This window comes from Corvus hawaiiensis, chromosome 7, assembly GCF_020740725.1.
Source record: "Corvus hawaiiensis isolate bCorHaw1 chromosome 7, bCorHaw1.pri.cur, whole genome shotgun sequence".
NCBI lineage: Eukaryota > Metazoa > Chordata > Aves > Passeriformes > Corvidae > Corvus > Corvus hawaiiensis.
The window spans coordinates 23,513,042-23,528,539 of NC_063219.1; the positions used below are offsets into that span (position 1 = coordinate 23,513,042).

The 15,498-nt window shown below is 37.0% G+C and overlaps 2 protein-coding genes across 13 annotated transcripts in view; one reads left to right on the forward strand and one right to left on the reverse strand.

The window, feature by feature from the left end:
* The window catches only part of DPP4 (dipeptidyl peptidase 4), a 75,305-nt gene that overhangs the window by 34,707 nt on the left and 25,100 nt on the right, over positions 1-15,498 (forward strand). For 2 of the 3 annotated variants that reach the window (XM_048310268.1, XM_048310267.1), the window contains exons 24-25: positions 3,459-3,531; positions 3,775-3,848. In XM_048310268.1, coding sequence (XP_048166225.1) covers positions 3,459-3,531; positions 3,775-3,848 — 147 coding nt within the window. Of the gene's footprint in view, positions 1-3,458; positions 3,532-3,774; positions 3,849-4,642; positions 5,826-15,498 lie in introns of those variants that run through there. The other variant, XM_048310266.1, reaches the window with a different exon arrangement.
* SLC4A10 (solute carrier family 4 member 10) overlaps positions 7,033-15,498 on the reverse strand; it is a 154,676-nt gene continuing 146,210 nt past the window's right edge. For 3 of the 10 annotated variants that reach the window (XM_048310260.1, XM_048310259.1, XM_048310258.1), the window contains exons 24-25: positions 13,803-13,919; positions 7,033-9,311 (exon numbers count right to left, since the gene is read on the reverse strand). In XM_048310260.1, coding sequence (XP_048166217.1) covers positions 9,245-9,311; positions 13,803-13,919 — 184 coding nt within the window. In that variant the 3' untranslated portion in view covers positions 7,033-9,244. Of the gene's footprint in view, positions 9,312-10,252; positions 10,279-10,644; positions 10,796-13,098; positions 13,138-13,795; positions 13,920-15,498 lie in introns of those variants that run through there. The other 7 variants (XM_048310265.1, XM_048310263.1, XR_007204986.1 and 4 more) reach the window with 6 other exon arrangements.

The window sequence follows — 15,498 nt, forward strand, 5'->3', positions numbered from 1 at the left end:
CTCAGAGGACTAATTGGGGAGAATGGTGGCTAGATGGAGGAGGAGTAATTGCCTAGATCAGATTGTCACACTTCGCTGCTGCTCCTAGAGAAAGAAAAATGCAACTTAAGTCCTTGTTTGTTGTTAAACGCTCCAAATAATATAGTACTTGGACTTTACTTTTAACCTGGAGGGTGCAGTAGCTCGAGAAGAGAGTCTTTTGTTTTTCATGTAGCCTCAGTGAAAGCATTGTGGGATTTTGTTATTGCTGAAGACCCTTACTGACTTCAGCCCAGTATGTTCCTGGCTTACAGCCCCTTTGTTCCATGTCCCAGTCTCAATAGCCAACCTCCTGGCCCCTTGACACTGACGAGAGCTGTTTGCTGAAATGAGTGAGTGTTTTTTGAGGTAAATGCAAAATCTGTACTAAAAGCTAGTACATACAGCTCAAGTTGTTCAAGCTTGCACTGCTAACTCTGTGCTGTCAGGTTTGCGTGCTGCATCATATATTCTCTATCCTGCTGTATTGCTGTAAAGCTGGCATGAAAAGTGAAAAGTTGCATAAACTCTGTAGTATGCACCCTGATTTAAAAGAAATGAGATGGTGAACATACCTGCTTAGAGAAGATGAGCACTGCTAGGCACCTTCCGAATGTGTAGAGTATTATTAATGACTGAATTACATAGACTCAAGAAACTAGTTGTGGTAAGAGGGGAACATCCCACCTTTGTATTACTGTGACATTAGGTTTTACATTTATTGATGGCAGAGAATCTGAGATGTTAAATATTGTTTGTCAGGAGTCAAGTCTCAGGGAGAACTCCCACTCCTAAGAGGGCTAATTAGGTATGCTCAGTGTCTTTTAAGGTAGTTGTAAACTATTAAAACTTAGAGCTTTGTTAAAGAGAGGAGCAAGCATGGGTGGTGGTCCCAGTATAATCCTAGGCTGAATGGAGAGAATTTGGCAGCCTGGAAGAAACATCCCTGATGCAAAAGACTTGAGACTGAATTGGGGCAGAGCTCTAGAGGTCAGACACAGTAGCCATGTAAAGCATATCGAAGAGACTGTTCAACTTGTGAGAACATTATTTTGCAGTTCACTCTGAATTTGATATGCTTTTGGCAAGTGTTTGAAACAGTCATAGATTTGGCAATCTTTTTCTAGCAGATTTGAAATGTTCAGTCCTTAAGAACTGCTGCATCATTAGGTTATGCAAAACAGGGTACAATTTTGTAAATATGCCATCTTGTACTGATTTGACATTTGTTCTATTATCTGAGAATATGCTAAAGGGAGAGAGACCTTCAGTTTCAGCCAAACCTTAACTTGTTTGTGGAGTGCTGATAAAATGTTGACTGCTGTGTGATCTTTAGAAAAGCCAGTTACACTCAGCAGGGCCTAATTCTCAGTACTTGTGCATGTTACCTTTTCGGAGCCTTTGTTCCAACAGTATAACTATAAAATGGAAGTGGTAAATAAAGTAAATTTTGCTGTCCACTTAAGCTTTGTTCAGCTGCTGTTGCTTTTGCTTTGTCCTCTAGCTGTGCCTAACTTGAGAGTGCTCCCAATCTTGCAACCTTCTTTAAGGACACAAAGGTACTGTGTCCTTAAAGCATGTTTTAGGGAACGGACTCTTCATGTTGAGTACAGCAAGTGAAGTATCATCAGTGATAAAAACGCAGAGGAAGTATCTAGTATGTTTCTTCTTTCTGAATTATTTCTACAAATAACTTTGTTTAATGCCTGAAGAGGAAAAATAGTGGCATCCTCCTTCTAAAATTGCTTTTGCCAAGTCAAGTTCTCAGAAGTGTAGCTTAAATCAGGCTTCCACTCACAGAAGGTTTGCTTAGAACAGAATTGGTTTTCTAGAAGAAAGCTTAGCAAGGTGACCTATCAAGTTTCCCTCTGCACATGTGGAAAATGATTTACTCAAAGGATACTGGTTGGCTTGGGGTTTTTTTGGGTTTTTTTTTGTTTGTTTGTTTTGTGTGTTTTTTTGTTTTTTTTTTTTTCTTTAATGTCACTGGGGCATTTCTTTCTCATTTGTTCTTTTGGTCAGCTGGTTTACCAGTGCTCCTCAGTGCATCAAAGTGCTCTCTCCGTATTTTGGCACTCACAGCTAAATGTTCTTACTCCATGATACCAAATCATCTAAATGGAAAGCGTCATTCTTCCATATTTGGGGGATTTCCATATATTGGATTTCTGGTGCTCTCCATCCTTTGACTATCAAAAGAGGGCAACTGCAGTGTTACAGACTGCAGGGTGGGGTTTTTTACCCTCTCTGCTGAACTTGTTTTTTAGACTTGATTGAATACATACAAAGAACTCATTTCATGTATGGAAGCTTTGTGGCACACTATTCTGCCAAGGCAAAAGGAATTTAATATTTGTACTTGCTTTAAAGATTCATGAGTGTACAAGAGACATAAAATTAGAAAATTTTTGTGTCTTGGCAGTATTTGACTTTTTTGGGGTACTAAATGCGAATCCTTGTCTAAGGATACAGCCTTAGTACAAGATGGGGAGGAAAAAAAGCAAACCACTACATTCTTCTGTTCAAAATTTTTAGGGTTTTTTTTGCCAGAGTAACTGGTTGTCTTATCAAGCCCAAAATCTTGTCCTTGTTAGCCCTCTTCTTCTTCCTCTACTCCTGGCAGAGCACCATCCTATTCCCTCTCCTTGCCCAAATTAATCTTATCTTCAATCCTTACTATTTTCATTCTTTAGTCACAGTAGCAAGTCGGGTGGGCTAGAATATTCTAACGAACATGTTGTTACTGTGTTTTAAATTTCTTGATTAATCTGTTGCTGATTATTACATCTTTTCCTCACTGTATCAGTGTTTCCATTCCCAAAATGTAGCTTGACTTCTACTTAGAGGTTTGTGGTCTAGTGATTTTCGTTCAGGCATTTATCTTTCATATTTGGAGAGAGCATTGTTTTAAACTTCTTGTTACTCAGTTTTACTGGGGACTGAGGCAGTATTTGCACGGGTGCCTTATCTGCAGGTGAACTATTGTACCTTGTAGTGGGGAAGATAACGTGTGTAGCCTCTGCAAGATCTACTCCTTGCTCTCACAGGGTGCACTGTTGCCTTGGCAACAATGTTTTTTTAACTTGTCTGCAGTCACACAGGAAACCTATGGCACACGGTGTGCTGCAGGATCCCAACATGCTGGTCACGCATGGAACATGTACCTCACTCCAGAACTCTTCCCCTCTGCCATTGCCTGTGCCTTTGCAGCCATAACCTTGGTAACAGTTGCAGATGGGTGTGGAATGGTTGGAGTGTGAGCACCCAGCCCCTGGATGTGTGACCATGCCCCATGGCAGTTCAGAGGGGGATAGGCAAGGGTGTGTGCTTGGTTTTAGCTGAAGGATCCCAGACTGTGTCAACACGAATCGAAGTCAGTTGGAAGCAAGTCATCTCCTAATACATAGCACCTTTTTTCTTTTTTTTCCCTGTAATTTCAGAGTTCAACAGTAATGGCCAGAGCTGAAAAATTCAAGGAAGTTGAGTATCTCCTTATTCATGGAACAGCAGATGGTGAGTTGCAGTTAATTAGACATTTTAGTATTACAGACAGGTTCGCAATTCTACTACTGACAAAACAAAAGCATGAAGGGGCAAGGCTGTTACATTTACGTCAATAAAATAATACTGCTTTTTGCAACTAATCTGTGTTTCAGTCAGCAGTGCTGGGGACTCTGGTGTGTTCATTGCTTTGATTTTCCCTCAGAGTATTACAGAAGCAATTTTTGTTTATCTTTTTCCTCTTCCACTTTTCAGATAATGTTCACTTTCAGCAAGCAGCACAGATTTCCAAAGCTCTTGTTGATGCTGAAGTAGATTTTCAGGCAATGGTATGGTTCTGTTTTGTTTTTCAATATACAAATGAGAATAATAGCATAAGCTCCCTGTGGTTAGGTATAAATTCATTACCATCTTAAATGAAAGTTCATATAGTTGCATTTCATGTTCGGTAACTGAAATTTGAACATAAAGCACATATCTCATATTCGACCCTTATTACCTAATCTTTCGTTTTCGTAAATATTTGTGTTCTCAAACAGCCAGTCCCAACCTTTGCATATACCTAAAGTACAATGAATATTATCTTACAGATAGGAAAGTTTAGCTTCACCTAAATCCCAGATAGCCTATCTGTCATGTCTGGTGTTTATTGAACTTGTAAGACAAGCAGTTATTTGCCCTTTCTTATGTCATGCATGGAAGCTCACAGACTAAGGTGCAAGCTCTTCCTTTCCTGCACTCTCTCAACCCTTGGGGAGCAGTGCTAAAAAGGATGACGTATAGGAGGAGGGCCAAGTGCGTGGTTTTCCTTCAGCCAGACTGAAAGGACATACAGAGGGAGAGGTCAGTCACCCCTCATAAATGAACAGCTGAGTCTACCCTCCATGTGGACAAGCCACGTGTTTTTACACCTCAGGCATAAAAACATAGCATATCCCACACGCAAAGAAGAGGCTAAAGTGTCATGGCAGGTCCCTACCCCATCATGTGTTTGTCTCCATGCTGAAAGCCTCATGTTAGGATAATTTTAAATGGTGGCACACATTTTTATGTCTATCCTGTTTGGTTTATATCATTTAGATGTAGCTACAACTAACATTCTCTGTATTTCTCTTTCACACAGTGGTACACTGACAAAGACCATTCCATCTCCGGTCAAGCACATAAGCATATTTATACCCATATGAGCCACTTCCTAAAGCAGTGTTTCTCACTGCATTAGCACCAGCATTTTGTTTGTTAGTGATGGTACTTCTCCAGAAAACTCTCTAGATAATGTATTCTGAGCCAGAATAAATCAAGATGAGATAAGAGTCAGCTCTTGGGATACCGGTGTACAGAATGAAAAGCTGATCTCTATAATGATTCCTGTTGCCAAGCAACTATTGCATTTTTATTGATTGTGTTTAATCAGGTCTTAACATCACCAGAATGATGTTGCAGACTTCTAGGAAGCATGGTACTTGCTTGAGTAATTACCTTTTGATATTTCAGTCTAAAAGAGAAACATTCTAATTTGTATAGCAGGGTAATGAATGACAAAAACGTCCCATGGCGATCAGTTGCAGAATAAAAATATAATAATATTTCCATCAAAAATGAAATGAACCCTGGGATAATTTCTGTGAAAAGAATGAAGTAACTTTTTTGTAGAAAATCTGTAAGGCTTGATAATTACTATTTTAGAATCAGCATCAGGAATACTGCAATGTTAATATTTTATGTGCAGAATGAAACACTGTTTATACTGCAGTTCCTGAAGTTAGTGTGTTTTCTCTGCAATCTCTCATATTACAGTTGTAGAACTCTTGTAAGGAAAGCACATAACCAGCTTTCACCAAAGATTTTGAATGATACTTAATCAAACCAATGGCACTGAATTTCTTTGTGTGCTATCATATAGTACTGTGATTTTTGCCTATTTTATAGTAAAAAAGGCTGCTACTCTGGGAATGTGCACTGTAAAATCTCCTCTGGGAACTCGACAAGATCCCCATTTGTTTTTGATGTAAAGCTGCTTGTGTACTGATGAATAGGAACTGGTTCTTACACAAACATAAAACATTACAATGTGAACTAGCAGTCACTTAAAGCAAGGGCTGGACTGCCACTCTCCTGTGAACGTGCTCTTTGGCAAAACTGCTTTTCTTTTCAGCGTACCAATGAATGCTTTATTTCCAGCACTCCACGTAGGCTTCTCCATCTGACGATTAGAGTAGTTTTCTCAATTTCACATAGAAAAAATGCAATCTGCTTGTACTAAAACCTGTGCTGCTTTAAAATAATAAAGACATTAATTTATGAAAGGAGGTGTAGTCCATATCATTGAAAATGCTGCTTCAGAAAAAGAACACTAGAATTTTCTTTTAAATCCCCATTAATTTTGAAGATGGCTTACAGTGAAGCTTCTGATTTTGTGTAATGGTATCATATAATGGAGTGTGACATGATTATCTAACAGTTTCTTGATATTACATGCCAGCATCTGATTATGTCTGTATTGTGGGTTATTAGTGACATTAGGTGTGAATGTAAAAGTACTCATGCAGACAGATAAAGCATGGGGGAGAATGTTAAGACACTTTGTGCAGCTTGTCCTTAAATGAGAAAGCCTCAAACAGAAAATCAGGTTTTGTTTTCACAAACTAACAACTCCTTAACTCACAAAATAAGATGGTGGGTGGTTTTGTTCTGTTTGTTGGGGTTTTTTTGAAACACACTGGAGCTGAATTTTACAAATATCATCTTGGGTTCAAGGCAGCAGTGGCTCTAATGTAGACCTGGCACCACTGTTAAAGTTCTATAGGATTACAGGCTGTCAGTTGTCTCCAAGAGGTTATATCATCATGTCTCCTTCTTTTGGCTCAAGGCAAAGAAACCTAAATCAGTGTAAGGTAGATCCCAGCAGTACAGACAGGTTATATAGATCCCAGCAGTACAGACAGGTTATAAAAAAAAGATTATCATTATGAACTTCGAGGTGGCTTGTGTATGCAAGGGTAAATAGTTGGGATTTATTTTAATGTTATCACACTGTCATAAAGACAAAAAAAGTGTTTCTGTAATCCAAAAAACTTCTTTCACCAGGCTCTTGTTAAATAACTGCCAAGAATAAGTATAATCAAGGAAACATTTAAAAAAACAAGTGAAACTAGAAATGATTCTAAGTCTTTCATTAAGATGCAATTCTTTGCATCTGACCTACCTTAATGATTCTAGCATCTCACGGGGAGATTCTCTCCCATTCTCTTCCTGGAACAGGTGAGCTCTGAGCTATCCCCCACGTCACACTTACGGTTAAGGTCAGACCAAGTACATCACCATGAACTCCACCCAGGGAGCCAACACTCACTGCCTTGCATGTTTCAGTGAGATTCCACTTGGAAAGGGAGCCATACTGGGCTCTACCGCTCATTAATTTGTGAAGCACATTCAGGTCAGGCAGACGTTTCAAATACTGCATGATATTGCAAACCTCTTCTGGGTTTTGCAGTATAAAAATAAAATTGAAAATTAGTTAGGATAAATATTTATTTTCACATAACATATCTTAATTGTGAAAAACACAATAGTCTATTCACATGTACACATAAACTTTTGTAATAAATTACATCCAAGAAATTGAGTAATTTTGACCAGGAATATGAAATTAGAAGTAAATATAGCACTACATTTGCTTAATATTGTGTGTGATTTCAGAATGTTAAGATTAACATCGGAAAAGCACTTAAATTCACGCAAAACCAGAGTGTTTTAAAATAAAACCACTCTGAAATACTGAACAGAAATACAGAATGCCATTGAATACACTGATTTCTTAATATTCTAAGAGTTGGTCAAGTGAAGCTAATACATTTTGATTGCATACATTATCTGTAACAAAGTCAGCAATATGCTAAAACACCATCAGGCTGCTTTCAGGACAAACCAGTATTGAGCTTCTACACTAACCTTAAAACAATTGGAATCTTACAATTTATCATCAAGTACACAAAACAAAGCATTTAACCTTAATGCATCAGCATTTTTTTCCTAAATTTACATATACAAACATTTAATTAGATGTGAGTCCGTCTTTGTGTCCATTAGATTTTTTTTCTCCATAAAAATGGCTTTTAATGGGCTTTGATAATGCTAAGGTAAATTTAGAACAGTGACCCTAAAAAGTTTGCAGCAAAATGCAATTATTTATGGCTGAAGTATTAAAACATACACACTCAGATACACAAAAACATTGGAATATTTTAAATGTGCTGGATGGAAAAAGTTGTTCATGAACTGTATAGAAAATTAGCGTATTTTGAAAAGCTGGAGAATGTTAGAGCCCTATGGATGAGTTCTTACAAAGATTGCATGACTACAATTCTTATTTTTAGGATTTAAAGTTACAGCATAATACTGAGACTTAGCTTTCATTTTAATAATTTAAAAATTTTTCTTAAAAAATTTAAAAATCAGTGAATTCCAAATAATACAATAAAACTTTAGCTCCACATTCCTATTCATTCAATACCTAATCTCACAGTCTTTTACACAAAAAACCAGCTTGAAGGATCGGGCAGTAACAAAATCCGTTACGAAAAAGGTAACAGCCTTAAAGCCACACTTTACTTTGCAATGTTGTTTTTATCTTTTAATCAATATGTACTTGATGGAATAATGAAGAGCTGTAACAAAACAACAGCAGGATACCCATTTAAGTATTACACACAATCTCTGAAAGGAAGAGGTTTGCAGTTGTTGTTAGAGAGAAGACAATGTAAATATGCCCTTTATCTGGCTGAATTTTAGGCAATAAAGAGGAAGATCATTGGGCAAGTGATAAAACTGCATGGGGAGTATAGTTCATATCCACAGAATTTTCCCTATTGTAAAATAATGGATTGATTAATGACAAAATGCATTTGTTTGGCCTACCATGGCAACATTCATACAATACAAGATAAGATACCGTAATCACAGATTGCATTTTAAGAAATACTGTACCCATGTTTCACATCAAAGGATGTGGTGGTGTTCTTTAGCTAAGGTGAGAAAATGTTTTAATATATAATTTTATATATATATATATTTATATATATATATAGGACTATATTCCAGTTACATACAAATTTCAATATTAAATACACTGTATTAAATCAAGGAATACTTCACAAATACAGAATCTGACCCTGCAATTCACACTGCAAAAGTAATCCATGACATCAAAAGGACAGATTAAGGAGGAAAGGATTATCCTTGTTAGTTTATTCACAGGGTCAGATCAGTTGTTATTTTATAAACTTCTTACTGGTTGCTTGTCCATTTGGGTCTCCTGAAATCATTTACTAGTTAGGTGATTTTAAAAAAAAAATTGGAACAGGGTTTTCAAGTTCATCTTGAATCAAGATTATTAAGTATTCTCACACAGAAAAAGTAGCAAAATACAGTACAAACCTATTAACAGGAAAGTTGAATTTGAAAGAAACTTTGCTTCTTACATTTCTGATACAAGTACTGATAAATGGCCAAGATCAGCAACGAACACGAAGATTTTTTGCATTGGCTACTGCAGACATTTACATTGATACTAGACAAGGTAAACAAGGTGGAATGAGACAAGTATTGCACTACATTACCTGTGCTAATTTGAGATGAAAGACAAAAGTTACAAGGTAAATCATTTATATTTAGTGGCTGTGGCACTCCTTTAATTCGTTTGTAAAAAAATCACTTGAAGAGCAAGTCATAGACAAGTCTCCCGGTCAACACCTTTCCCTGAGTCAGCTTTCTTCTCTTTTCTGATGTCAGCACTAGGAAATGAAAGGGGAAACAAACAAGCAAAAGAGTTATAGTAGCACTATCACATACATATATATAGAAAAATAAAAATTATCTACCTGAAAACCAACACTGCACAGATATTTTACTTTTTCATGCTTCATGGCACAAACTGGGAAAGCAAGTGCAAATTTCTGTGCTGAATGGTACAGAAGACAGCCAGCATTTTAGGTAGGTAAAGAACTTAAGATGTACAGAGACAAGTCAGCCAGCATGCAAGCAAAGACAGCCACTTTTTTTTTTCTTTTTTGCCAAATACAACAGTTAATTTACTACATAATGGTAATGGCACAGTTCTCAGACAATACCAGCACATTCGTAAATGAAACAAGAGGTCACAGTAAGTATTTCTTGTCTTTAAAATGTATTCTCTTGTTCACTGTACATTTAGAAGGAATGTTTCTGAACTAGGGTAGTGCAAGCCAATATCCAGCTAATATTTGGCTTTCAGTCTTGATTGGGGAGAACAGAAGTCTGGGGAGGATGGGGAGAGACAATATTCCCCATTTGGAGTTTAATATATAACTTCCTCATGTATACATTATAAGGAAATAAATTAAAAAAAAAAAAAAAAAGCCTGAAAGATTACACAAAAGCTGTATCATTCAGAACTCTGAATCAGAGTTCGAATTTGGATTCAGCTTTTTTTCCCCCAGTTAAAACGATGTTGATTTGCCTACAGAAAGCAATATACATGCAAAGCAGATGATTTTTTTGTGTGTGAGGGTCCTAATTTACAACCGTGTAAATAAATAAAAAGTCATGTTCTTCCAATGAGTCTCAATCACAGTATGAAAATGGAAAGAGGCTTCCACAACACAGGCAAATCAAGCCTTCAACAAAGAGTGGCAGGGTATCTAAAAAAAAAACCAGATGGTTCTGAGAACAAACCTGTAGCAAGCACATAACCTACCAGGTTTCATGGGAATAATTCCTTAACTAGAATGAATGAGAAATAGGCTGAGTTACACAAGGCTTAAAGAAAGCAAGATCAATTCTCAAATTCTTAAGGCGATTCATGCACAATTCTACAATCATTTGACATTTTTCTTCACATAAAAATTGCTTTAAGGATACAATTCAGTGCAGCCAAAGCTTACTTCTATGCCTATGGCAGCTTCCAGAGGTGTTAATGGAAATAGCTAAAGAATACCAACTTCTGCCACTTCAACTGCCAAATCTGTCACCTTCTGTAGAACAGTGATAGAATTGGGTATGTTACACTTTCTGCACACAAAGGGTATGCAAACAAATTCCAGAGGGGGATGAATTGAAAGTGCAGCAGTACAGCAGGCAGGGAGTTACCTGTGCTTAGTAAAAGCAAACACTGAGGTGTTGTGTGCCTTACAGTCTATAATATTTCCACGTTTTAGGTGCCTCTGTGATACCAGGAAAGTCTTCCTTCTATTTAGGATTCACATCTCTGAGCAGCTCCTGCAGATGTGGGCTTTAATGCCTTGAGAAATTTGAAAAAAAAAGGACAAGTCCAGTCTTTCGCCAGTAAAACACATCACTGGTGGATCTGTAAAGGAGTTGGAGCTCTCTTCCTCCCTACCAAGGGAGTAGTCTAACAAGTTTCAGCAGGAAGGTCTGGGATGTGGGATTTTCATATTTCAGGTGGAAAAGGGAAACTCACTCATACCAGCTACAAAGTGACAGATGCTTCTTTCTCCAGTACTTAAAAAGACCAGCTAACTCTACCTCCTGTACATGGTCAGATCTCCTGCACATGCTTTGAAATTGCTCTCTGAAGGGCTTAATATTATAACCAAAGACAGAGGAATGTTTCTTTACATGTACCAAAGAGGGCTGTGTTTCAGATAGGTGCCTTGGTGTTCAATTCTGCCAAGAAAGGCACAAAGGCAGACCTTTAGGACCCTAGGAATTTTACTAATGAAAAATGAAGTTTGGAAAATTGTGACGTTCAGGTGCCTCTATCACTAGGCAACTTGCCTGAATCTCATATAAGTACCTTTTATAGACACTTAAAAACATTCAGGAGCCTGGGATGTAAGAACTCTCTCACACTATGCTGCTTCACAGAATCAGGGCCAGGGCACATCTTACGATAGAAATTATCCATGCACAGACTGGAAGTCATTTGTTCCTGCCTAAAATCTCTCTTTGTAGATGATCTTAGTTTATAATTGGCCAAGTCAACTCAGCATTAAACTACTATGAATAACTTCCAGATTTTATGCATTCCAGAAATCACCCTATGTTGTTAATTGGTCAATGGCTTGCATAAAAGACATTACACAAAATCATAGTACACTATCATAATTTAATTATCCCCATTTAATAATATTTTGGGATATAAGGAAGCAGACCTGACAGCAGAAAGGGAGTGCTAAACATTATGTAGTTGAACTTCAGAAGGCATCAGTAAAATTTACTTCAAAATGAGATTTTTTTCCCCTTTTATGATAAAATGCCCTTCACTGAGGGAATTGTGTAATCTAATACTGTTGGTCTTGATCATTTGCAAAAATTATCCTTCCAACTGCTACCATTCCAAACTTTTTTTCCCTTGGTAATTACCTAGGATTGAATCATATCCTCATGCAATGACACATGCGTTATGGTTTAAAACGTTTGTGTAGTTCAATCCCTAATATGACTTAAGATTAAAGTTGCCTACGGCCTTGCTTATCAGAAAGGAAGTCTTTCAGGGTTAAAGCTCTTTGAATCTACTCCTCTCTCAGAATCTGAGACAAGCTAGAGCACATGAAAATGCAGATATCATAGTCTTTAAGGCTGTTCCTTTACAACAGGACACTCATATCTAAAAACAGAAAAATCTTTTCTCCTGAGCCTTTGTTTTCATGAGCAAAGATAAAAGAACAGATTGAAAATGAGATCTTTAGAAAATCAGTTTCTATTTTACTGCAGTGGAAAGGCCAAGTCTCTTATCTGAGCCACAATCTGTGTGGATGCTCTTTGTTCAGAGGGTCAAGTTTACATTATCTATCATACATCAAAGAAAGCAACATCCACCAGGAAAATTACAGCTCTTGTGTACCCAGGGGCTGTGAATGTACCACATCAGGTTCTTCTCTTCCTCTGGGCTTTCACAGCCTGGACAGCAGAGGCACTTGACGTAAGAAAACCCTCCAGTACTTCCTTCTGTGCACCACACTGATTTCAGTGACAGGATCCTTTTCAGCCATGTGTAGGGTGGAAGGCAAACAAGCACTACACTATTTTGACTCTCAGTGAAATACCATCAAAATGACCACATTAGCGGGCTGCCCCATGGGTGTCTGAAATTAAGGTTCTCTGGTCATCATCTGCTCAGTCAGGTTTATGCTGTACAGGGAAAGGAACAACACTGAAAGGCAGCATGCCATTTTGGGGTGACAAAATTAAATGTGTATCACTATGAACATTCTCTTACTGCATCTATTCACCTTGAAACAATGGCTAGCTGTTCCAAACAGGAAGCTTTTGGAAAGTATATTTAGAAATGGGCAGAATACAATTCTGTATTTTAAAAAAGATGACTAGGAATAAATTCAGTTTGACATTTAAATACATCTATATGTATAACTACATCTATAGTTTCTATTTTAAATACAGAGTAAATTTCCAAATTTTAATATTTGGGCCTTAAATGAAGGCATTTTACATTCCTATTTGAAATTTCTTTTCATTCTGTCTCCCCAAAAACTACACGAAGTCAACTCATTTGGGTTCCAAGGTGACACCATTTTGAATTGGAAGACACAATCAAGGAAAAGGCTGGGGACAGGGTCTTACCTTTGGGGAATCAGCTTCTAGAGTGATTAGGAAGGGGAGCTTATGACAGAAGTGTGATACAAAACAATTAAATAGAAAATAGTTAAATTTTAAATTTATGGAAGCAGAGGAAAAAATTCTCTTAAAAAAATCACACTGTGCTTGGATTTAATATTTTCTTATTCCTGTAGTAACTCTTTAGCACAGATAAAATATTGTGGCTTCATTTTTCTGGACTAAAATCTAAAATTATTTAACTGTTTTGAGTACAAGTGAAGTAGGCAGAAAAATGTAAAGAAATGATGCAATCATAAAATTATTTCACTCCAAATATTATTAGATTGCATTCAGAGTACTGGGTTTTTCATACAGCTATTTCCAGGGCAGTGATGATCACTTCTTTTTCAAGAGGAAAGAACAAAAGCAAGCAGAACAAACACAACAGCTGTTGTGCAATATCCAGGTGGAGGCTGGTGGTTCATTACACAAGCATCAAGCATGCTCAACTTCATTTTCCACTGGAGCATAACTAAGTACCATGCAAATATTTGTGATTTTTGTTTTTAAACAAATAGTGAATTTGTGTTTTGAGCTCAGAATATTACAACTGGACATAAGAAATAAAACTGCAAAATGCTAGAAATCTTTCTAATCCCTAGCAAAATATTCTAATATTGGTTTGACACCAATATATAAAGTATAATGAAGTAAAAAAAAATTAAGACCTTTTAGAAGGAAAGCTTGACTCCTTATCTTTTGCATTCTCTGAGGATATCAACAATGTCTTCCACACAGCAGTTTTTGCCATTTCATCAGAAATGTTTATCACAGATGGGTCATCTCTAGACAAGAATGAAAGTAAATACACAATAAAACAACCAGCAATCAGTCTTGTTACTTATTAACTTAATAAAAGTCCTTGAAAACTGATAGTGATGACAATAATTAAGTGCAATGTAAGTTAAGCAATTACGTTAAACTTCAAAAGTCCTGAACAATTACTTAAATGCTCTCTTAGCACTTTTTTAGTATTTTTTTCCTCCAATAGCACTTAATCACAGTAACATCAATAAAATAGATTGTGTCACTCCCAAATAATAAACAAGAGAAATATGAAGAAGTGTGAAATTAAATATTGCCCAAGACCTCACAGCATGATAGTGGCATACTTGGATTAAACATGAATCCCAAAAGTTCCTACTTATGCTCTGAAACTCCCCCTACTTTTAAAACAATTTTAAAAGCAATCAAAATCCCTAAGAAAATAAAATATTTAAGATATCTAATAAAAATGCCCAAATTAAACAAACTAATCAGTAGCCTTAAGCAGCACTTTGTAGCCATTATGCTCTTTGCTTTACCTGGACTGTTCCAAACAGGTATTTATACACTTCAGAATAATAAAGTCTTAAATGTTTTAAGGGATTGCCTGTACATTATTCCTGACTTCATGGTCACACGCACTTGGTGTTCAGTAAGCCCTCAGTAAACTTGCTGTCACATGTTTTGGGGAACCACTTTAACAAGCAGTATCTTGGCTCTTGTTTTTAGCTCTAGGACTGTAACCCTTACAGGACAGAGTCAGGTACTGTCCAGGCAACTCTGCCAACGTCAACACACGATGGAGATCGATAGAGACCACACTGCAAGATAAATTAAGCTACATATTGCTAATACAAATTAGAACAAAAAGGTATGGACAACACAAGAGAAAAAACAGACCATTAGTAGTGTGATGAGTCAAAAGGAATAGGCTGGGATTTTTCAGAGACACAGACACTTATTTGCATTAGGAGTCACTAGGGTAACTTTGTGTTAAAATGTTGGAGAGGAGGCCATTCTGAGATGGTGTTCCTATGAACTCCCATTAATGCAGAGGTTACTGTCACCAGATATTTCAAATCTTTTATTAAGAATTTCTTTCTGAAAACTTTGAATTATATTCATTCTTTATGGGCTGCCAACATGTATTATTACTACCTATAACATAGATGTTCATGTTTTTTGAGTTGTGTCAACCCTGCATTATGCCATATCCACTCTGGACAGCTCTTGATTCACTCATTATCTTACATAATAGGATCTTAATTAGAATGTTTTAGAACATAATACTGTAAGAACCTAGTTTTTCTGCAGTGTGTTCAAAACCATTCCTGGATCCCTGCTTGCATCAGGGTGAATGCAGGTTTGACCTGCTCTGCATCTTCCTTTTGCACTGTGCATGTCAGAAGCCAAACTTGATTGTAAAAAGTCTGATCCTGCAGTCCTGCCCAATGGAAAACTTCCAACTAGTGTGCCTTGTTCCTAGGGAATGTGAGATCATGTGGAAAGACTAGAAAAGGGCTGACTTTGTTCAATGCTGCAGTGTTTGGTTCAGTTCACCTATTTGTACCAGACAAACATCCTCCTGACGTTCAGTGA